Below are 24,870 nucleotides of genomic sequence, written 5' to 3' on the forward strand. Positions count from 1 at the left end.
TACTTTTTCTGCATCAATTCTTGGAGTACCTACAAAAGAACGCGCGTTTTTTTTTTATTTTAAGGGTGAAAAATCTTATGTTCGTTTGCATTTATGATTCAATTATTGAGTTGATATCACAAGGCATCGAGATTTTCGTTGCGGAACACGCGTGAGGAGCTCTGGATAGACTACTCACTACGGCAACGCAATTTAGAAATATAAAACGAAACAAACAACTTAATTTTTTGAAGCCGTTTTGGTACACATCAATTAACTATTGCTTCAATGCCATGTAGGCTTACTCACGAGACCAATTGTTGTTGTTTTTTTTCAAGCAGTAAGTGATATCAATGAGTGATACCAAGTCATATCAAAATATATTAAGGAGTGAAATAGGAGTCTAATTTCAGATCACTACCTCCAAACAAATAGTCATCGATAAATTTAATCAACTTATTTTACTTGTTTTAAGAATTTTCTTACCTTATATTTTATTTACAGGTATGTGTATTCAACACAAGTTTCGCAGGAGCACATGTCTATTGGTTTTAACAAAATTATAAATACCGTGTCCACTAATGTTGACAACGACGAATCGCTTATAGGGTGAATATTCGTAAAGATAAGCGAGACTTGTTTTTGTTTTGTACCTTATTCCTGCCTGTTTGCGTCCGATCTTGTTGCGTTCCACAGTCCCCGGTTTTCATTGTTTTGTTTCGTAGGTATGTAACTTAAATTTTACACTAGTCTCGTTGGAATATTACTTAGTATTTGTTTTATTTTTTTATTTCCGCATAGTCAACCTCATTTGAGGCCATTGAAGTAGTGGGGATGTAACGACTCACAGTAATAGTAAATAAATACCAACAAAACACCGTAAAAAATAACACTTCAAAACAACCAATGGTTAGGACAGGAAACGATGCATAATGCCTGTAATGAAGTCGGTGTATGCAAGAATGCCCATATGTCTGTTGAGGTCCTTCAACACCTCAACCGCACGTTTTGAGAAAAAAATAATAAAGTGATTAAGATAAAATTGAAACGACACAATGTTTAAAATATTAAATTGTCTAGAGCGTGAGGTAGCTGACAATCTCTTCCTCATTTTCAATTTTTCAGATTGTCGCATCGCTTCGTGAGAATAAATTTTTGACGTACTGCATTTTTGTATTCCAAGGTCACGTTGCATACCCCGTCTAAACTGTGCTCCTTGTAGTCGGTGTGGGGGTGCGTCTCGTCACTCCCGGTTTCTTCGAATTCCATAGCGGTGTCCTACAAATGCACACGTTTTCAAGATGTCACAATTTGCAAGGCAGCACTTTGATCTCTTGATAACAACTTTCCTTGATGCCATTAGTTTTACCTATAATATGTAGACGTAGCTTAAATAACCATTTACCTGATTCGGCGTCTCTTGAACTATTGGATCGCATTGATTGTTCCGCTCTTGAGTATGCCTCTTCAAATGTTCCTGAAAGATTCAAGATTTCAACTGCCCGCGTAGCTTGGTGTTTTTCTTTTTTTCTTTTTACACAAATATTTCGAGGGAAAGGACAAATTGCCAAGCACACTCTGCCTGACGAGACGGGCACCCCTGTAAACTACGTCAGCAGACAATGGAAGACACGAGTATTAAAACGCAATAAGAAAACATCGGCAGAAACCAGTATAATGATTAACATTATTATATCCACAAAAAATACTTTGATATGTAATAATATGGCTCTCAAACACGCGGTCCGTGACTCGCTGGGACACGGCTCCCGAGCATCAGGCGGCTGCGAAACCCCATTCCCATCTTTCGAGCGCTATATCCGTCACAGATAACGGTCTCATGTCGTCGGTTTGTTTAGTCTGGAAACATGTAGCTCAACTTCTTATAAGGCATTCACATATTTCTCTATTTTATTTTATTTTGGAATGCCACTGGTACTATCCAGCAAGACAGGATGCAACTTGACTGCACGAATTCTTGCTCAGCAGTAGTAACTATAAAAAAAATCTAAGCTCAAGTTTTTAGTAGTCAAAAAATACCATTAAAGGGCAGGAATTTTTCTTTTTTATATAATTCTGCTGTAGAAATTGTCGGCCAAGAAAAATCTCGTGTGAAGTGTTGTTGTTTCCTTCGAGGCATGTTGGATCTGGCTAATTCATGAGACAATTGGGCGACACATGAACGACAGTGTGCATATCCTCTTTTTTTTATTAAAAATATCTAGCACGCACGCGGCGCGGTGTAGTTTAAAGTTTGTTATTGCATCGGGGATGGGCCAACCAACACTAGTCTTACAAAGAAATCGAAGCTAAGGATGCCACCGCTAAAATAGGGAGTTTACGAAAAAATGCACGAGGTCCCATCTCAAGGAAATCTCGTATATATCCGTGAAAAGCTCGGCTAATTTACAACGTAAATACCACTGCTGTATTTTTTCTCATTTGCCTAAATAAAGCGCCCCCCCCCCCCCCCCTTGGTCCTTCGTCGGCCCTTGACCTTACGGGGGTGAACTATCTGGCCCCGACACTAAAATTCGTGTCTACATTAAAAAAAAGTGGCTACATTAAAAATAAATCGCAAAGTTATTATTAGAAATTTGTATTCGCAACGATAAACCAAATATATGGAATGGAGATATAATTTCGAAAACCAAATTTATTCCGTAGAGCAGAACTAAAGATACAGTTTTACATATTTTCAAGCTGTTAAGTGATACCTTATTTCGTAAAATTCTCAACATATCCGGTTTATTGTTTAAAGAATTCGGTATTAAGTATGTCAATTTCTGGTTTCCACAGGCTTTCCTTAGCAGTGATATACGTAAAACCTATGTTTTAAATTTATTGAGTACTACATTGAATGTATATATAGAAAGTAATTTGGTGACAAATTTTGTCATTTAGTATATAAATTGAAAGATTTAGGTTAAACAGTTTGTTAACGTTAAGAAAAATGTGCTTCAGAAAGTATGGAGCAGCATGGCATTTTACTCCTTTTGCGAAGGTACGGGACAAGTTTATTTAGTTATATAAATATATGACATCCCAAGAAACCTTTCTGATTAGGCCTGATATATTCAAAATGAATGGTTAATTAAAATTCAGAACAGTTTGCATACAATTTGCATATTAAATCGCCGATATGCTACATGATCTGAAAATGTCATCATGGTAGTTCAAGACTAGTTTTGCTTCTCCTGACCACTGCCCAAAGCGCAGGAAATGCGCAGTAACACATCGTACATTATATACGTGCATTCTTCATGATTTTGACTTACTGACACGAACTGCCTCTTGCTTTGCATTCTGGCACTTGGCTGAGTAGTCGTGTTTAAAAACACACTACAATACTTTACATGTTGAATACGAATTATGCAGCTGATTTAGTCACATCTCTAATGTATCTATAGGTGCATTTCAGTATAATACTCAATATTGCGAAAAACCCCATATTCTATGCGATTCAAAGTACTTCAAATTTGAAACGTGAGATGCCTTGGATAATAGTTCGAACATCTGCGTTGCTTGTCATAGGCAAAACACTTAAAATTATAAAAAAAAGTTAACAATTTGGAAGTTTGCCTCCTCTTGCTTTTAACAAATATAATTAATAACTTGTCTATAGTTAATGCAATTAACATATTGCAAATGTTTAACAAATTATTTCTTTTGCTTATAGGCCAGTTGGTGTTGAATGTTAAAGTACAAGCTACGTACCACAAGAGTAGAAGAAAAGAACTGGACACACCGTGAGCAACAGTGGTGTCCAGTTCTCCTCCTCTTTGTCATCATCTTCGAGCGCTGCCATGTATTCTAAAGTTCACAGCCTTTTTCTTTGCAACTGTAAAGCCTATGATGATCAGGCACATTTCAGAAGTTTTTAATAGTTAAAAATGGCTCATAACATAAACGCCCTCTCCCATTTTTTTAGTCAAATGTGTATAAGATGCTGTGCTACACCCACGTAAAGTGAAACAAAGTGTAGGCTTCGCCGCGATGTATGTGAGGTTGCGGATAACCGAGTTTCTTTAAAAGTTAAAGTGAGTCAAAAATCGCTGTTTACCAGCATCCCAGCAGAACCGTAGTAGTATGTGTGGAACCTCTTTCAAGTACTAAAAGATTCAGTTTCAGCATTATATTCCAGGACTTGGTAGTAGACACTGAAAGCATGGAACCTTCGGGGGTGTTTGGAATGCAGGGATACCCAGCGGACCTTCTCGACAATCTCTTGTCTACGAGAATTAAATTCGGATATTATTCAGGATACCGTAACCTTTTCAATCGTTGTTATGACCAGATACTCACTACGTAGTCGCTGTTCTTGACAATCTCGTTGCAGATGTCGCATCTTACACTGACAACATCCGAAAATCGCAGTGGCTTTTCCGATACATCCTCATGCTAAAATAAATTAGACCTTCATTTAGCGTGGAACTTCAAAGAAACATGTCTCATAAAAGGAGATCAATCTTGTTTTATTGTGCTAAACAAAACTAAAAAATGTTTTTCGCAGAACAAAATGCCACCAGCTGTTTCACATATAAAACCTTCCTCTAAACAATTCCCAGCGCAATGAACGTAAAAACGTTTGCAAATGATTCGTGTTTTGCACAAATTTCAATTTCCGCGTACGGACATTCCACCGCACCAGTGAACCTTAAGAATAAGTTTTGCTAAAGCATATTTAACGGCATTATCTCGCATATAGGCTTCTTTAAGAGAATTAAAAGTTAACCTAGAGCAGACTTGCACGGTAACCCTTACAAGTAATCAAATTACTTGTATTCAATTACTTTCTAAGAGTGATTTTGTGATTTGTGGAATACATAAGGAAGTATTCAGAAGAGCAATTGATTAATTTTGAAAGCACTAAAATTACTTGTAACTGTTGCATTCTCCTTCCTTTTTCTACGGCGCCCTCTGTAAAGTTTTCTACCTAGAAACCCTCAAACCAAGTCTCCGAAAAAAGAACGGTTTACCAACATTAGTGGATTAAGAATATAGGTTGTTTATAATACAGTGTTCTGGAATGTAGAATGGGGAGTAGTGACCGCAAACGAGGCCAACGTCAACAAAAAGTGCTGTGCCAAAAAAAAAAACGGATGGCTGCCTGTGGCGCTGTAGTCGACAACTGGAGGAGGAAACGGCTATATCGGTTGCTTCCTCTTGCGTTAACATCCATCGGGTGCTCTTGGCGGAAACCGCTTTAGCAGCTTCTCCAAAAGGTTAGATGGGCTGATCACCCCAAAGCATTAGCTCCGGAAGTGATAGCACTTTTGTTGCCACTAGGTTGAATTTTTTTTTAAGTCACACAATCGCGCCACAGTACAGAAGCATAAAGCGGCAAATACGTGAAGCTTCAACAGTCGGTCCGCATAGCTTTTTTGTTCAGTTTTGCCATCAGAAGCATCTTTTTACTTTCAGTACTTTTAGTAAGTTCTACTTTTGTAATTGTGCCATGCCCTCTTCTGCTGTGCACCTAATTGTATTATTTCCCTTAATGATTCCACGTGAACGTGTTCGTCGTGCCTTTTTGTGTGTATTGTCATGGCGTACGCCTCACGTAACTTTTTTTTTCGCTTCGTTTGATTTTAGGATGCATAAGTCGGAGCAGCTCTGAGTGCCATGTTTTCAAGATAGTTTTTGTTTTTGCTATTACCATGAGGCAGAGTTTCCTTTTTCATTTACTTGGTCGTGTTCTTAACATCATTAATTTTTAAGTTGAAATAAATGTTATTTGAAGTGATGGTGGAAAAGAGGAAAGAATCATTTTTAATCAAATGAATCAGATTTTTTGAAAATGAAGCTTTCGTGAAATAAATATTTTCAGCTCAAAATTATTGAATTTTTTATCATTAGATCTCTATTTTTAATGGCGGCGTTATATAACTATTTACTGCTCTGCCAGTAAAACAATTCGTGAATAAATAAACACGGATGGGAAGCGCATTGATGACAACGGTAAATAAAAACGTGTTCAGTAATGTTTTGTGAAAAAGTGATTGATTTAGTTGATTATAGCAAAATCGGAGCGACTCAAATTTCTATAGCCAAATTTCGGAGAGTTAAATAATTATTTAAATCAAGATTTAAATTTTCTTGATTTTTATTATTCACCCTGTTGTGTTACTATTGTGTTAAACAGCATGTAAGGGATTTTTTTTTTTTTTTGCTATGACAAACAAAATGAGGAGGTGTTTTTATTGGGAGTAACGGCTATAGATCAGTGGAATATCAAGAATTGAAGAACACAAACGTTAAGAAACTTCCGCATATATGAACAGTGAGCAGCTAAGTAAACCAGGCCGAGCTTGCATTTATCTCCCCAACTTCCAAACCAGTCTGCTAGTAAAAACATGACACTGAAATAATTTTGGTGGATCAGAACTTTTCATTTATCGAGCAGATATAAACTGAAGAGAAATACCAAGCATCTTTTTCTCGCCTCAGTAATAAACTGCGCATCACCGAACCCGAATCTACGTCGAAATGAAAAGCTAACTGTTGGGATCTGATTTTATAACTGAGCGTATAAGCTTCCAAAATGTATAAGCGTGAATAGCGTCCGCTTCTAGGAACGGGTTATTTTTTCATTGATAGTTTTTGGAGAGTAGTCATAACTCATAAATCCCAGTTCTGAATCATAACACAATATCCGAATCTCTAGAGCTACATTTTGTTGAATAGTGAGCTGACTGAGCAATGGCCTATAGTTTACTTTTCTTGTAGCGGCATAGGCGTGTAGTTTCAAGCTTATCACTTGTGCCGTGTTAAACAGAAAGAAACTCATCGCCGCTACATGACACCTTCCAAGCATTTGAAATACTCTTTCGTTCAGTCTGACGACCGCAGAGCTTATGAACCGGTGTATAAAATGGTGTGCTGTCTTAAACAGATCTCTAGATAGGACGTAACATCACTAGATAGCGAGTAGAAGCCGCCCCATCTTGCCAGCTCGACTGCTCAGGGAAACTACACCAGCGCCACAAGGCGGCATCCGCTTCGAAGGCCTCACGGAGGGTGCGCCACTATTGCCCCTAAACGCCTTCTAGAACAGTGTTCTTGTGACTTGGTGATTCTAATCTAATAATGGACATCACGGAACAACCTTATCAAACCGGCAGAAAAATGTGTTATTTTGAAAAATTGAAGCCATCGGAAAAGTAACTCCAGTTACTATTCAAGCAACTGCCAATTGCTTTTTTTAACTAAGGGTAATGGTAACCGCCATCAGTTACTTTTTTTCGAGAAACGTGTGCAAGACTCATCTAGAGTTTCAGGTTCTTTGTATTGGCGTCCCGATTACTGGGTTTGTATGCAGAGAGATTTCAGCTCTGAAGGATACATGAGAAACTGGGCATCGAAGAACCGACTGAGATAATACAAACTAAAAACCTAAAAAAAATACAGTAGCCAAAATATATATTTAACTTGTTTTCTGATACAGATGTTCCCTGGACACAAAAAGAAAAGAGTCATCCGACTAATTTTATTTGTTTCCCAAAGAAACTTTTGCAATTCATCGGGATGCATCTTTTTAATACGAAATTATAAAGACCAAGTAATATATTCATAGTGAAATGGCACTCCACGCTTAAAGCGTCACCCATTTAAAATATTACGTATTATTTTTTCTTCTTGTGTCCAGTAACCGCCGAAGCCGAAGTGCTGGTACACACAGATACTCTCTTAAAGCATACTAAAGCAACAAAATGACACAAGCACAAAAAATACGGACCTTAATAAAACTGAATGTTTTGGGCATGTTTAAATGAACTTTTGCTATCCAAGATATCGACCTCCATGCTAAGTGTACTAACACTAATTTTTGTACGCAAGAGGGGGAAAGTGAACATAGGTATTGCACAAAGAACGTGGTGGGGTGGCGATTGCTCACCGGTGTAATGCCGCTTATTGTACTTGCTAAAGGTTTTTAGCATTTTCTATTTTCTTGATCTTTGCGTGTATACACAATAAACATTACGCACATTTACATGTTAACTTTTTAACGGGATCATAAAACTATATATTCATTTTTCTGAAAGACGATGTGCTTAAAGACAAGGCACCTCGGAAAACCAAAAGCGTATTTTTGTTTTTGTTTTGTACGTTGTTTTCCACATTTTCTGTTGTTACTGTTGAGTTCTTTTACTCCAATTTCTAGTATTGCTTTATTTTGAAGATGTGTTGTTTAAGATATTAGCTTCAATACTCTCGTTAAATGGTTCTAGAAATGTAGAATGCTAGTTTTTTTTTCATCTTCAGTATTTATTATCAAATTCCTTTGATAGATCCAATTCCATATCTATTGTAGTTTTCAAACTAAGGAGTAGTTTTGGCGCATTACAATTTAAAATTCAAATGTGTTATGTCCAAACAGAGCTCCGCGTCCAGGGTTTGGGCATGCCTTATGGCAATTCTAGTTTCCCGAACTTCTATTGCTGCGGTCCTAGAAATGAAGAGAATTTCAAGCCGTTGTAGTCTGAGCGGCAGTCCGTTAAACCAGTGCCAAGAACCTTTAACTGTATTATTTTACTCTAATATGTCAACATATCTCAAATTACCGCTTACCTGATTTGTCGTTTCTTGAACTTTCGAACACTCCACGTCACCCTGATTAGTGTGCTCAAAGAGGTGTTCCTAAAAAATTCGAGATTTCAAATGGATGCGTTGCAAACAGTGTTATTGAGATGCTAGAATATATTTCGAAGTCATGGTCGTGTTTCATGATTATACTCAGCTTTGTATGGAGACTGACCGAAGGGCAGGTGAGTAAGTAATAGGAGACCATGCTGTACCACTGCTCTTTTTTGTTTTTTGTTAGAGAGCTTTAATAGCTGTTTGGTATGTTTCTGATTCAGCTAAATGGTTGACAAGTTATGTTTAAATTACATTGTAACGTTAGAAACAAGGCACATGAATGATCTAACTGATTTACAGCAACTGCTCAAGCTTATGTATAGGCTGAATATTAGTGTATGTGTCCCAAGATTGCAAAAAATTTACAAAGTCTATGTGACGAAACGTGACTACTTCACAACAATAGCTGTCCCTTGCCCCTAACCTTGGACACTGGCTTGTAGCATCCAGCAAGAAAAGGGGGGGGGGGGGGAGTTGGCAATAGGAGAAACTCATCCTCTTATATGTAAAAGGGGATAATTGTGTTTTATCACTTTGATAAGTACCATCAACAAACTGTCTAAAGGCGATTGGGTCCTTGTATTGGCAAATAATTTTAAGGAACATTTATTGTTTTGTTCTTGTTCACAGTATACCAGTTTAGAAAATGGCAACTCAATATTCAGCCACCAGCCAGAAGTTCGCAAGAGTAGGATAACCCATAGGGCTTAGGCGCTTGTTTTTTTTTTGTATTTTTTTTTTCAAATGTGGCACAATTTTCAAGTTTTGGACGAACACTGACGCTACTCGCCAAGTTAGCAGCGCAGTTATTTTATATCTGTCATTAGCATGACGCGCCATAGAGTTACAACGCACTGTTTGATATTTACCTACCTCCAGCTCTCCAAGGAGAAGCACCTTGTGGCATACGTCACATTGGACTTGCTGAAGTATACCCGGAAGGTTGAAATCAGAACAGATTGCGCCAAGCTGAAAATAATTTTATTGGTTCATTAATACTGCCGCAAGTCAAAATGCTCCATTATAGATAGATTAAAATGCCAGTTAAACAAATTATACCTTCAAAATGACACACCTGCAACATACTGGGTGTATCAAGGGGAGGCCAGGCTCTTTAAATGGACCGCAAAATTCGGTTTCTTAACCCATCGCGCTACGTTTTTGTGCAGCGTTGCCCACAGATGGTGCTTTTTTTTTTTTTTTTTTGTAAAATTTGCAAAGAGCGAACGTACCTGAGGAAAAAGTAAAGAAATAAAAAGGCTTAGCTCCTATGGAAACGCAGCGACGCCACCGGTCTTCAAACAACACGGCGCCGTTTCGCACAGCAGACAATAGATGGCTCAACGAACGCCGCCAACGAACGAGCATAAGGCGCCGAGAGCCGGCGTTTATAGCAGACGATCTTTTCGACTCAAAAGCGGCGCGCATTCCCCAGGCGGCGACAGTCGCAGAAACAAAAACAGGCGCGGTAACAACAAGGAACTGCAGTTTCTTGTCTGCTAAAGACGCCGGTTCTCAGCGTCGTATGCTCGTTCGTTGGCGGCAATTGCTGGCAATTGCCGTCGTGACCGCTTGCGCCACCTCTTGTCTCCCGTGCGAAACGGCGCCGTGTTGTTTGAAGACCTGTGGCGTCGCTGCGTTTCTATATGAGCTAAGCCTTTTTCTTTCTTTACTTTTTGCTCAGGTAAGTTCGCTCTTTGCAAATTTCACAAAACAAATGCACCATCTGTGGGCAGCGCTGCAGAAAATAGCAGCGCGATAGGTTAAGAAAACTAAATTTCGCGGTCGATTTAAAGAGCCTGGCCTCCCCTTGGTACACCCAGTAGATCACGCTTAGAAATATAGATGACAAGATAAAACGTGAGCAAATACTTACATCTACAGTAATCAAGGACAATTTGAATAAAACGTGCGGTTGTTAAAAGAAAGTTTGACATTTCAACATAACAAACTGAGCAATACGTCAATCAGTGCAGGCGAAAACACGATTCTCCCGATTGGTTAATCTGAATATATATTCAAGCAAATTTGTGCAGCATATTCCTCTCCCTAAAAGCTCGCGGAAGTAAACATAACTTTAAATAATCATTTTATGGGAACGTTCTTTGTGCTGGATAAAGGCTATAATGTGGTTTATGGCATTATGTTTATACTCATGTCCAGGGATGGGCAGTATTTCAAATACATGTATTTGAAATACGTATTTCAAATACTTCGTGTATTTTGCATTTCTATTTAATTAAAAGTTGGGTAATTTATTTCATGTGTGTATTTAAATACTAAAACGTGGGTATTTCAAATACAATTGTAATTAAATACAATTTTGTGGGCGAAAGTACATCCCTCAAATTTATTGACACTGTCCAGAACAGGAAGAGAACTACGTTCTGCATTGAATGCAGTGTTTCTCAATCAAGCACAAGCGTTTAGCGACTTTGTGATTACGGTGCTAGTCCAGGGCAAGAATAGTGACGAAATCGACGTTCACAGGCAGGCTGGCTAAATAAGTGGCTGTGACAAGTGGTGATGCTTTCCAGCCTGATTTCCCTTCCATATTTTTGCCTGGAACATTCTAAATGCACGGGTCGTCTAGATTTTCGTAACTGGTGCGAGTTGCAACAATAAAAATGTTTCTAGCTAGTGCTGCGCGTCTTGGTCGTCTCGGTTCTTTGCTGGTCTATACCAAAATCTAATCGACAAAAAAAGCTGCTTGAAGCTCTACTTTTTTCACCTATTATGTCCAAGCTTATTAAATTTTTTTGTGATTATATTTCTATTACGTTACTAGAGCCTCGCACATTAACTCCCGAGTGTGCGACGCAAAATTAAAATGAGATACCCAGAAACCCGTTGCAGGTGCCCTGAAGTCGCTGACGCAAATTTTGAGGACTGTATTTGGAAAAGTATTTGGAGGGGACCAAATACATTTGGTTGTATTTGTATCTTGTACTTAAATGCTTTTTTGAAAATGTAATGAGATTTGTAATTAAATACATTTTTGACGAAGTATTTTCTATTTGTATTTCGATACATATTTGCATGTATTTTGCCCATCCCTGCTCATGTCTATATTATATTCAAACGTTTTTGTTTGTAATCTACCAGAGCCCTCGATTCACTCTTGTTAGACAACTGTTATCATCAGGCGTTGCGTATTTTTGCATTGCTTACTAAAAAAAACTGGATCACGATCACTTACTACTGTATTTGGAAAGCTTTCTAGCAGCCAGAGCAACCGACCGCTCCTCACGCTGATGCATGTAGGAAGAACAAAGTTACACTGCCTCTTTCCGACGTCCCACTAACGCCACCTCGAGCATGGGGCTGAATTTACCTATACCTTTACTTGTATTTCAGGAGGAAACTAAACGTACTATAAATGGTAAGGACGCAAAAGTAGTGACTATCATTTCATGTTATTTAACTCGCTTTATATATCAGGTTTATTTTATAACTGCACATTTCGCAAAGCATAAATAAACAAATAACATAATGTATTTTGAACATTATTATCTAGAGCCTACCTTAACTGGCAAACGCAGCCAAAAAGAATGGGAAAACATAGCTACTAAAAGAACAACTAGATCATCGTTCCAAGTTCCAATGCGTTCAAAACTGGGATTTTTCAATGTTTTACCATATCTGCTCAGAAAAAAAACTAATGGTTTAATTTTTTCACAGAAACCACAAATATTTTGCCCACCTGTCTTTAATTTTAATTTCAAAAAATAAAAGACGTTTACCATTCTCTGTAATGCCGAATTAGAGCGCAGCTCTTGAGGTGGAACAAGGAAAAGTACGGAGGAGAATTCACTGAGAAATTGTGGGAGAATTTCATGGTAAATTCCCCCGCTAAAAATTGCTCCACTAAATTTTCCGTTTAATTTCGCGGGAAACGTTTTCCGCTAAATTTAGCGGCAAAAATTTATGGAGAAATTTTCCTGCTAAATTTAGCACAAAAAATTGCCCGCTAAACTTGGCGGAAAGCAATTGCTTGCTAGATTTCACGGAAACATTTCGAAAAATTTAGACGCAAGATTTCCCGCTAAATGTAAACAGGAAATTTCTCCGCTAAGTTTAGTGGAAAAATGTTTCGCCAACTTTATACGCCGTGTGATGTCACGAGGGTGATGTCACACGGTGACGTCACTCGTGACCACCGTGACGTCACAAGTGATGCCGTTATGAGAAACGTCCCATGATGCAACGCGCGTTGCATCATGGCGATGCCGCTAAAGCCGGAAACGCATACGGCGACGCCGCTCAAGCCGGAAGTGGGCGCCTAAGAGCTGCGCTCAAATTTTACGTTACTTCATCAAAATTAGGACGTGGAGTAAGGATTCTTGGAAAGGCTCCAGGTGAAGACAATCTTGGCGAAATATATTAATTAACAAAGTTACACAACGGTTCTTCTGTAGAAATAAACCAGTTTTAGTCCTCGTCATAAACTTGCCCTTCCCCTCTCGCTCTTTCAACAATATTCAAATCTGCTTACTTGTTCAGGCGCTGTGTTTACACAACATTCATCGCAATAATATCCATTGCAATGTTTTTTGCAGTCAAAACAGAGGCCATGGTGAGGGCACAGAAGGTGATATATTCTTTTCGGAATGCAGTTGCAATGTTTACATCTTGCGCGGTCGGGCACCTGGTATGGAAATCTCAGGACACGCACGCCTAGCCTGGTGAATCCCTTCACTTCACGATAAGGGATGTTGAACCTATAAAAAAAAAACGTCGAATGTTCGATTGAGGTTGACATCTTTCTCAATATACTAGGTAGTAAGTACACCTTGACTGTTTTGGCCATGAAAAATAGCTTAAAAACATGAAATTCTTATACACCATGTGTCAATTAAGTTACGCGAAAGCTTAAATAAAAAAACTCGCTTACGCGAACGACACCAGCCGTATTTTGTTACCAATCGTCTTGCGAAGGAACCTGTACTTTGTTGAGTGGGCCTAGTTTAATCATTATTATGATTAATTAGTTAACTCTCTGAATAATATTTTCAATGGTTGTCCCATCAATCGGAAAGCTATAGAGCGCTCTGAAAAGCTCTGAAAAGGCCCGATTGAAGGATTGCAGCACGACACGATTGCTGTGCTTTTCTACAGCCCAAAAAGAAAGCCTCGTGCTTGTAACCCGTAATTAGAAGAGACGCGTTGTCAATTGATTTTCTTTTTGTTTTAGGCCGAAACAAAAGAAGAGCGTAGAACGTACCATTTTTAACCAACTTAGTATGGTGTTTTGCTAGGCAATCTAAAAATTTCCATTTAACATCAAAATTATTTAGGATGGTAGCTAGAATCCTTGGAAGCACACTAGATAAATAAATGCAGAACTTAAACCGAGTTTGACAATCCTGTGTGCCTAAATTCGGCCTAATAAGGTTTGACACCAAAGTGATAGTGTCAAAGTTATTTTCGCTTTTTTACAGCGATATTACAGCGATTTACAGCGATAGCTGTTAGTGGGACACAACGCGGTTTCCCGTCCTCGACGGCGCTTCATATCGATGCGGGCCATTTTCGGCACCCTGCCAAAAACATTCCACGCGCCACTGATAAGATAGCAAGCATGATATTTAACCTGCTTGGTCATGCAAGGTGGCAAGAAAATTACAGGAGGACACTATAAGACTGCTTACGTGTAGGAATGTGAAAGAATTATACTCCCGCGCGGTCGCCTCACAGTCCATCGCACGAAGCACACAACGAGCACAGATGGAGAGCGAAGCGCACCTCTCGCGCACGGCAATCCCGGCGGTGACACCACGCTCCCCCACTGGGCGGCGCGGCGCCCCCGCCGGCTTCACGGTTTCCGTGACGAAGCATCTGCGTTGCTGTGCTTTTCTTTGTGTTTTATTTCAGAAGCGCGTCTGCTTTGACCTTGAGCAGCGCGTGCTTATTGACGCATATTATGGCCATCTTTCGGGCACAACGCCGACGCCTTTTCCCGTAAAGGGACATACAAGACTTTTGCCTTAATAACATGCATGGTCGGTAAAACAATCCCCGCCGGGCGATCTGGCAGTGAACTGGGATAAGTTTCCACTCAGAATTAGCCGAAACAAGCACTTCGTCTCGTCTATTTTTTTGTCCCTGTTCATTCTGCGCTTAAGTTAAGAAGGTGTGACTATTTGTACCGAAGTGACGTGCCAAAACACGCTCCCCTCTTACGCAGACAGCTGACATGCTCTACTTAATACACCGTTTTTGGTTCCAAAACGGTATGGTGTTCTCGTCCGGCGTGTTACTCGGTTTAATACGAAACGGCCTATGCGGATTTATGGTGCGCGCTGGCACCTTCACCGTGCGCGTTCAGTCCGTCTGCTGCTAAAACACGGCTCCGACGTCATGTCTCAGCTGTCGTAGTGTTTCGCCTTACGGGTTGCGTAAGTGTTCTTTTTTATATTATTTTTTAAATGGCCTTACAGTTGTCGAATTTATATACAACAGCCAAAGATGCCACGTATCTAACAAATAAAAAAACACTGTGAAATATAATTCTGACACATATTTGGCAATCTAGGCGCATATTTGACAGGTGAAAACCAAACGACCAGAAGCTAAGTCTAATTTTGGCATTTCCTCGGGATACGATGCGAAAAAAGACAGCTGACAAACGAACAACAAGCCGAGAAGACCACCTTTGGCACTTGTTTGGCAATTTAGGAACGAAATACCGACTCTGGTGAAACAATACCAAATTTAAACTTCGGCTCTATAGGGGGGCTTTAAATGCCACAAAATTGCCACACAAACAATATTTTGCCCAAGAAAGATGTTCTACTTGGAATCTCTCTAAAATATTTTAAAACTTGTATTTAAAAAAAATGCTGCCTCTCTCACAAGGACCTTGCTAGCAGCACCCAGTTTTTTTATTCTCAGAAAACACTTTCATTAGTTTTTTTTTTTTTTTTTTTTTTTTTTGTAAAGTGAATTGGACATCTAGATATTTTAGTCATTCGAGTGTTTAAGATCCCCCCGAGTCTCTGATCATTTGGTGGCAATCTTAGAAACCTTATACATTCTCAATCAAAGAGCCGAATTTTACAAAGTGAATTTAAGGAACGCGTTTTCTCGGCTCTGAACATTTAGGAACAAACTGCATATAAACTTTTCGAAAAGAACGTTATGTGGAATTCTTTCGTAAAACGTTTACCCAATACCACCGTGCTCCCGAAAAACTGTTGTTTATATTGATTCATATTTTTACTCCTTTAATTAAAATATCATTTTCACTAGGTCTACCACACACCTGATATACTGGGTTTTTGGTTTTAATTTGAACTGATTCATATAATAAAATCAAGAAAATATTCAGGTTATCATCCGCTTTTTTGCACCGTTAGCTTTGCGCCTGTTGCACGATGGTAACTTTGGCTCACCCTCACGCTACCGACATGCTTCAAGTTTCTCTAAAATTGTCTGATTTCGTTTGAATGACACTGAGAATGGTTTTAATTAGAACAATTTCTTTATTTACACTGATCGAGAAGACAAATAAATTCTAGTTCATTATCTGACTTCACGTGAAGATTTTCGCCCTACGTTATGTCCCCCTGACCGTAAAACTCAGCTGCACAAGCTGCATCAGTTTACCTTTCACAGATTTGTTTTAACAAATCTGTTCGAATGAAAATCTAACAGCTTGTATAGATGTAACTTGGGAGAGTGATACCTCCCTGCCTATAGAGAGTATTCACTAGACGCCATATTTATGGGTGCTGTTTAGAGCGCATGCTCAGAACGAGCTCACATCAATGGGCCGCTAAGACCGGCACTCTTGATGGTGCGGAATGCACATTGCAAAAGAACTGCGGAAGCTCGCCATCAGCACGCGCTCAGCATTCGCGCACACAACTATGGCCGCCAGTGAATACTCCCTATAAAATAATTATATATTTCTAATCCTTGACACTGAATTAAATACGTTTGAAAAGGTGCGTTAGATGCTATCGCGGACATTTATCTATAACACGGCAGCCGTGGCCGTTCCCGTTCCATACCCCCAGCGGCACATACCAGAGGCACTATAAAATACCACTCCTACACCGTTTACCGCCCTTCACTGTGCGACCGAATTGCTCTCCCAGGTTGCGAAACCACCCTCTTCTTGTCGTCTGCTAGGCGCAAAGCAGACGCCGCTATTTCAATACCAATATTTGCATCCCACGGTTATTGGGGTGCCTCTTTTTCGGTGCTCAGATTCCCTGACTCATGGAAACGAGTCAGCCAAATATCCAACCGGGGGGGGGGGGGGGGGGGGGGGGCATGCCAAGCTAAGCACAATTAGCACAGTATTTCTGACACAATAAGAAACCATGAACAGGCGTTTTTTCCAATTAATAGGCGTAATATACTGAGATAGGAACACGATCTTAAAGGAGCCATGAAACAAATTTTCTCCTTTTGCTAAATACTACTTAGAATAACACTCTCACGTTAGTAGGTTAATAAACTGGTCTTAGTTTTTCTTTCAATGAAATGGCAGTCGCCAAAGAAATTCGAGAAATAAGAGCATCGTTCGTTCCCTCAACTCGAAGCCAGAAGGAAGGCCTCGTGGCCTGCTGCCTATCCTATGCCGCCAGCGTTAAAGGGGCGATGCAACGATTTTTGCATTTTGCGCAAATACCGCTTAGAACGGATCCCTGACGTTAATGACCTGTGAAATACCCGTTCCTTTTTCACCACACGCAATCGAAGTCGCAGAAAAAAAAATAAAGAAAAACGAGCAGAGTTCACCCCCTCAACTCGTAGCCAGCACAAGCGGCCACGTGATCTGGAGCCGATTATATGCCGCCAATGTTGATCATAGCCATGCGCTGGAGTTGGCATGGCACAGGACACGCGCTGCGTTCCAGACATTGTTATGGTTTCGCTGTTGTCGTCATTGCAGCGATTGGACACAGGACACTACCCGAATGCTTCTCGAGCTATAGATTATCACGAGCCGAAATCAAGTGCCCACGCAATGCTCGGGTCCAATCTATGAGCCGTATTCAAATATCGTCACTGGGCGGTACTGCTACCGCCCAGCTACGTCATCAGGTTTAGCGAAGGAGAGATTAGGGAGTTTTAGAATACCGCACGCTAAAGCTTTGCGTACGCAAAGAATAGCGTCGTCGCCACTGCGCATGCTCCGAACGCAAACCAGGTTTTGCGCTTTGCGTGCGCAATTTTAGCGTGCGCTATTTCTCGGAAATAGCGGGCGTACGCAAAGATTCTTTGCGCTTCTCCAAGGAGGATTCGTGATGAGAAGTTGGCTAAAGCCAAGACGAGCACAGTTAAAAAAAATGGCGGCTTCCAGGATTATGTCGGCGGCTGTTTTGGCGGCGTCGTGAGTTCGACGTCGGCGGCATCCTCGCGACTGCAATTTTCAATACGGGACGACATTGTACTCAGTTTGGCAGCGATCACCGGCAACTTGATGCTTGCGACGCGCGAACATTTCACGGCGAACGAACGATGTGCGAAGGTCAGTACACGAGACCTCTCTTGCCGAGGCGACGCAAGCGGACACGACCGGTCAACCGCTCGCGTCGCGTTCTCATGTTTAAAAAAGTTAAAATGCTACTCTGGACCAAAAAACTCGTTTTTTTTCTAAAGTTACACCATTTCGTGTGTGAAATAAAAATTGTTATCCTATCTTGGTGGCGTCGCAAGCGCGAGATGCTTGGGCTTTTGCGTCGCGGCGGAGAAACGCTATTCTAAAACTCTCCTGCGTCGCGTGCGCTAATACAAGCGCTAAATTTAGCGCTAGCGTGCGCTAAAATTGCGTACGTTATTCTAAAACTCCCTATTGAATGAAAACGCTCGGTTTTGTCCTCGAAATTACAGCGCAACAAAGGAGTTTTTTGGTCAGCGGCGTTGCGCGCGAGTATCCTTGAGTCCCACTAGTGCCAGTAAAGGCCCGTTCACACGATGCATTTTTCTCGCGCATCTAGTGTCGCGAAACGTAGTTTCGCGAAATGGTTGCGCCGTCTGAACGAGTCCGAAAAGGACGCGCGCATCTAAAAAAAGTTGCGCGCACACCTCGCTTCTGGAGCGAGCTTTTGCTAAAACTTTGCCGACTCCTGTGAGCCACTCTGAGGGCGCCACCAATGGCCACTCAGAAACGCTCTCACGTGGCCTTTGAGGGGGGAGCGAGCTGTTTGAGAAGACCACTTCACTGCCGGTGTTGTAGCCGAGCCAAATCCGAAAAAAACCGAAACCACGAACGATGGATACTGCCGGCGCTTCCGCAAGCACGTGAAGCACCACTGAAGGAAAAGTGAGTAGCATATCGGAAAAAAAATCCAGCGATGGACGAAGACGTAATTGGTGATGATGATAATTCGCGTCTATTTTAGTCATAATTAAGAAATGAAACCTTGAGACAAGGAAACAAAAAGGGACGTACACAGTACCGTCTCAAAACCAGCACAGCGTACAGCTCTCATTTACTTCCACAACAGTCTTCTTTGTCAACCTCCATCGAAATTATACATATTCAACAGTAAATAAAGTAAATGGCAGTAAATAATATTTCAACAATTAGTAAATGACAATTTAAGAGTAAATTAGGTAAATGGAAGTAAATAACAGCTGCATGCTGTCCGTTTTTGTTTCCTTGTCTTAAGGTTTTATTTCTTAATTATGATTGTTCACCAGCTCGCCTGCGTTTTGATTCTTAGAATGTGGCGGGAGATGGAGAACACGACGCCGAATGGCTAATGGTGATGATGATGATGTTGGCTTTCAACTGAAGCGCCACCTTTATGGTCAACACCCAAACTATTTTCGCGAGTCTAAACGTCATCGACGTTGCACGTGAAGCGGTACGTGTGAACGAGCACATTTCGCGAAACTTGAGTGTCGCGAAACTGTTGCGCGCCTAAAAGATGCATCGTGTGAACGGACCTTAAGATCGTGTAAAGTGAAAAACATTGGAATTGAATATCGTTGCACCGCCCATTTAATCATGGGCACGCGCTGGGGTCGGCAAAGTATAAAACGCGAGATGAGTTCCAAGCATTGTTAGAGCTCGGCTTTCCTCATCGCAGCAGTGGTTGGACACGAGCCACTACCCGAGTGTCCGCCGAGGCACCGATTATTACGAGACGAAGTAGAGAGCGCTCTCGCAGTTCTCGCGTTCAATCTATGAGCCAAGCTCGACTATCGACAGACGGGTGGCTTCGATCTCACAGTAACGTCATCAAGCTTTGCGAAGGCAAAACTAAAAGAAAATAGATCCTTTTTATCCTCGCAATATCACCGCGACAAAAAAAAAAAAAGCTTCTGAATCCCTGGCGGTCAGTGCGAGTATAGTTTGATCAGGAGGGCTATGTTGCACGTTTTGGACTTCCAGGAGACTAGGGAGAAGGAAGTGAAGTCAACAACGTTCTTTGGATGTTGATTGGTGGAGTCGCTGATGACGCTTTGCGTGGTGCTGCTAAGATACGTTCATTCACACCTACGTCACTTCCTTCTCCCCACGAGAATCTCTTCGATGCGACGTAACGGGGGAGGGGAGGAGCTTCTTTTGCCTCCGCCCCAGCGAATTTCCCACTCCTCTTACATTTCCGACCCCCCCCCCCCCCCCCCCTGGCGGCGGCGAGTTCCACAGCGTAGCTCCCAATTTGTCCCTATGCTCCGCAGTGAAGGGTTTAATTTTATTTAAATCGGGGGACCGGTGGCCGGGTGGGCTAGCGCACACCAGCTCAGAGCACGTCGAGTGAAAGGTCCGTTGCGGAATCCAGGATCCTGGGTTCAATCCCCACCCCTGCACTTTCCGATGTTGATCAGCTGGGAGAATCGTCGCCCGTTGAGGCAGACCAAGTTTTAGGCGGTATCAACATACACACAGCCCATTGTTTTTAATTTAAATCGTAAATTACAAATAAGAATACTTAACAGCACGGATGCTAATTATACAAGCATTGCTTGGATGTGGGCTAGTTGACTAGACATTGTGATGGTTTGCTGCGCCACGTAGATGCAAGAAAAACGCACTTAATAAAGTTTAAACTAAAGCATAAATAGACGAAAAACAACGTACAGGAAAAGAGTCAAGGTACAGGATAGCTGGTGGAAGTCAACCATTTCGTCGTTTACCCTGAGACTGGTTTTTTTTTTAGAAGAGCAGAAGTAACAGAAAAAACAGACAGGTCTCAAACACAGCTGAGTTTGAGACCTGTCTGTTTTTTTCTGTTACTTCTGCTCTTCTAAAAAAAACCCAGTCTTAGGGTAAACGACGAAATGGTTAACATACAGGAATGGCGCAGACTAACAAATGTATAATTTGTTTCTCATCTTTCTCCCCCCACACCGCAACACAGCCACAATATGTCGACAGGTTTTCAATCATATGTATAACTTACACCAGCTCGCCTGCACTTTAACCGTTTTTTTCACAATATGTTTTTTTTTTTTTTTTAAATAGGGTGCACGTGGAGCGAAAGCTCGCGCTGCAGAACCCAGGATCGTGGATTCAATCCCCACCCCTGCCCGTGCCGATCTGGATGAGCATCGCACCGGCATGCGGTCGTGGATGACAACTGCGTGGTGCTCGTTAAAGACCCTAGGCTACCAGTCATACAGCACTGGCTAAATTGCTCATCTACAGTGGGTAGCAATGTCACAATGTTCTGCCATGCTCTCCTTCTGTATAAACAACTAACGGCCAATTGGTTTGTCTAAATACAGGTGTGAAGGGAGAAAGATGAGAAAGAAATTACACAGTTGTTAGTCTGCGCCATTCATGTACATTGCTTTGCTTCTATCATGTTTTAGTTTAAATTTTATCAAGTGCGTTCATTTTGCATCTGCGCAGCGCAGCGAACCATCAAAATTTTAAAAGCCTGTAGGTAATGATGAATTGCGTTCCTGGTTGGAGATTGCCGTAAAAACACATTTGTTTCTAGGATTCACTTTGTAGAATTTGTATGTAGGATTCACGACGGGGACGACGGTCCATTCACGGCTCCATCGCCTCAAGTCCGGTTCGCCACGCAGTCCATCGCACAGCCACCTTACCACAACTTTCGAGAGGCGATAGTGTTGTTGAAAATCAACGTCGTCCACATTGGCGTGGCTTAAAAAGCTACGCCGACGGCGAAACACGAACAAATACGCTGCCAGTTCGGACGCTCCTCTCTCATCTCGCGCCCAACTCACCCAAACTCGCTTAAGTCGGAGCCGGCAAGCTCTGCCTATCCGCGTCAGCTTTTGCCACGTCACAATGACGTCACAGCATCTCGCCGCGAGTTACGAATATGCCACACTCCGACCGCCTCAAACCCGCCATTGTGACGTCACGATCAAGGGAGTGACGACGTGTGTCGTCATGCACGACGCCAACCAATCGCGGCGGGCGGCGAGTTCGGCGGGGAGAACTCGCCTTGATCTCTCCGTGCCAAGCTCAGCCCCCCAGCTCGGAGCACGTCGAGCAAAAGCTCGCGCTGAAGAACCCAGGATTTTGGGTTCAATCCCCACCCCCTGCCAGTTTCGATCTGGATGAGCATCGCACCGGCGTGCGGTCGTGTATCACTACTGCGTGATGCACGTTAAAGACCCCAGGCTAGCGGTTGTACTGCACTGGCTAAATTGCTCATCTACAGCTGGGAGACTCTTTGCCCGTTGAGGCTGACCAAGTTCTAGGCTGCATAAACACACACACACCCCCCAATTTTTTTATTGAAATCGTAAATGACAAATAAGAATCGGTAACAGCACAGATGCTAATTTTACAAATATTGCTTGGATGTGGGCTAGTTGATTAGACATTGTGATGGTTTGCTGCGTTGCGTAGATGCAAGAAAAACGCTCTTGATAAAGTTTAAACTAAAGCATAAATAGACGAAAAACAACATACATGAACGGCGCAGAATAACAACTGTGTAATTTCTTTCTGATCTTTCTCTCTCCCCCCCCCCCCCCCCCTACACCGCCACACAGCCACAATACATTTTTTTTTTCCAAATAGGGCGCACGTGGAGCGAAATCTCGAGCTGTAGAACCCGAATCTTATATGGGGCACTACCATCTTACAGAATATGGCTACACTTCTGACCCTACAGCTCGCGCTGCAGAACCCAGGATCCTGGGTTCCATTCCGGCCCCTGCCCGTTTCGATCTGGACGAGCATCGTACCGGCGTGCGGTCGTGTATCCCTACTGCGTGGTGCACGTTAAAGACCCCAGGTTAGCGGTTGTACCGCCCTGGCTAAATTGCTCATCTACAGCTGAGACACCAGACACCCCACTGGGGCAGACTAACTTCCGACTGCATAAACATACATACAACAATTTGCTTTGTTGCTAACCCTACACAAAAAGAGCCTTAAGAATTCTCGCGAATGTACCGTATTTTTTCACAAAAAACCACTTTCCACACGATTTAAGATTGTTAGAATTACAAACATATATAACTTCCACCTCCTAGCTTCTCACAATGTTGCAATAAAAAACGAACGTAGCCATATTCTCCAAATATCCGACTTACTTAGGAATACAAACATATATCTCATGCGTTTAAACGAACAGTGGTGTACACCCACCCCCCGAACAAACTGTGGGCTATGCTCCATTAGGTACCCTCTACCATCCTTACTAAACACGTTTCACCATAAAGGACATTTTTCCCACAATTTGCCATTTCAAATATTAATGCATATTCTATCTACCCTGTGAAAGTCAGTTATTTGTTATTGCTTTTCATGTGTGCATTGTTAACTGGTGCACTAAGTAAGAAGAATATTTGAGTTTGTTAAATTTGTTTGTTTTTTACTTTGAGCTAAAAGTACGCCTTTGTGTACATATTTATTTTGCTTGATTTGCTGTGTATTAGTGCATGTTTAACTGGAGTCAAATGTTAACTGCCATTTTGGCGCTGGGGCAGCGTCAAGCTGCACTTGTTGCAGCTTTTTGGCCCGGCTGCCATCTTTTTGTAAAAGAAAATAAAGTATTGATTAAATGATTGCTTGATTGATTGATTGATTGATTAGTTCAGTTTCGGATCTGCTCATGGAGGCTTCAAGAACGAGCAGTACCCCCAACTCTCATCCTAGCTCGATTCCCGTCGTTCGACACGCCGGACAGCTGCTATGGTAACTACAGCGTATTCTTTGATATACGTACGTTTCGAAGCACAGCGTGATGATGGCGTTCCACCGTACTCTATAAAAAAGCAGTTATGAAACGACGGGAAGCGGACTAAAGTGAGTGAGGGCGGTACCCCCGTCCACAGGAACATCGCAACTGATGTAATCTAGTAATGTTGGCGGAGAGCCGTTTGTCAGCGTCATGGTACGATTATATACCATTCCAATATTTACATGCCCTCAGCGCAGCGCGCGATCTCCTCGGCCCAGCACGCGCATGTTCGCGACTTCTGAAAGCGAGCAAATCACACGACAGACGCATGAACATTGAAAATGGAACCGGCCAGGAGCCCTTTGGGAAGGTCTATAGACAATTGCAAGCATGGCGCCACAAGTGGTGCCCCATGCGTGCAAGCGCGTGCAACGCGCGGGTGAACGTAGCTTTGGCAAGCTCGTAATCGCACGGGCGTGCCTGCTCGAGCAGAAACATGGCGGCGGCCAGTCGCCCAGCTTGCAATCGTCTATACTCCGTTCAACCTTAATCTGAGTATGCAGCCAAAGCTAGAAGCGCGAGCTAGCCCACACTCTCGTCTTTCAGACGTGCCTTTCCAGTACGAGCGCTCGTTCTGCGGAAGAATGTTTCTAAGCTATGACCTCGTGCTCACGTACTTGTTGTATTGGCTGCAGTACTAGCCATCTCCCCCCGTGGCCCTAGCTTTTGGTGGCGCCCTCCTATGGTTCCCCCTTGTGACGTCATTACCTTGTAGACAATAAGTTCGATGGTGTTTGTAAATAGCATGGTGGAAGCTTGAAATCATTGCGCCCTCAAAGAAAATCTGACAACACCGTCAAAATTAAAGTTCTTTCATTCCTCTTATTTCCGTCGATGATAAATCCTTTTCTGACGTCATAGTCACCGTTCGGCCAATCGTGGAAGGCCGACCACAGCGACGCTTTCGGTCGCGCACGTCGCCAATAGACAATTGCCAACATAGCACCTTACTTGAGTCCCATGCGTGCAAGGCAGCTTACGCTTGTGCATAACTTTGCAAGCTTGCAGTTGCACGGGCTTCTCCGCACGAGCGGCGACATGGCGGCGGCCAGTCGCCTTGCTTGCAATCGCCAATAGACGCTTTAAGGCAGCTGTGCATGGGCGCCGCCAT

At 42.0% G+C, this 24,870-nt stretch overlaps 1 protein-coding gene across 4 annotated transcripts in view; it reads right to left on the reverse strand.

The window, feature by feature from the left end:
* The window catches only part of LOC8037135 (TNF receptor-associated factor 5), a 51,227-nt gene that overhangs the window by 22,736 nt on the left and 3,621 nt on the right, over positions 1-24,870 (reverse strand). Inside the window, exons 2-7 of one of the 4 annotated variants that reach the window (XM_040220950.1) lie at positions 13,115-13,340; positions 9,493-9,588; positions 8,551-8,619; positions 4,285-4,380; positions 1,385-1,456; positions 1,177-1,257 (exon numbers count right to left, since the gene is read on the reverse strand). In XM_040220950.1, coding sequence (XP_040076884.1) covers positions 1,177-1,257; positions 1,385-1,456; positions 4,285-4,380; positions 8,551-8,619; positions 9,493-9,588; positions 13,115-13,340 — 640 coding nt within the window. Of the gene's footprint in view, positions 1-1,143; positions 1,258-1,384; positions 1,457-4,284; positions 4,381-8,550; positions 8,620-9,492; positions 9,589-13,114; positions 13,341-24,870 lie in introns of all 4 variants that reach the window. The other 3 variants (XM_040220949.1, XM_040220951.1, XM_040220952.1) reach the window with 3 other exon arrangements.

The sequence above is a fragment of the Ixodes scapularis genome, unplaced genomic scaffold (assembly GCF_016920785.2).
Source record: "Ixodes scapularis isolate PalLabHiFi unplaced genomic scaffold, ASM1692078v2 PGA_scaffold4__175_contigs__length_147842914, whole genome shotgun sequence".
NCBI classification, from domain to species: Eukaryota; Metazoa; Arthropoda; class Arachnida; order Ixodida; family Ixodidae; genus Ixodes; species Ixodes scapularis.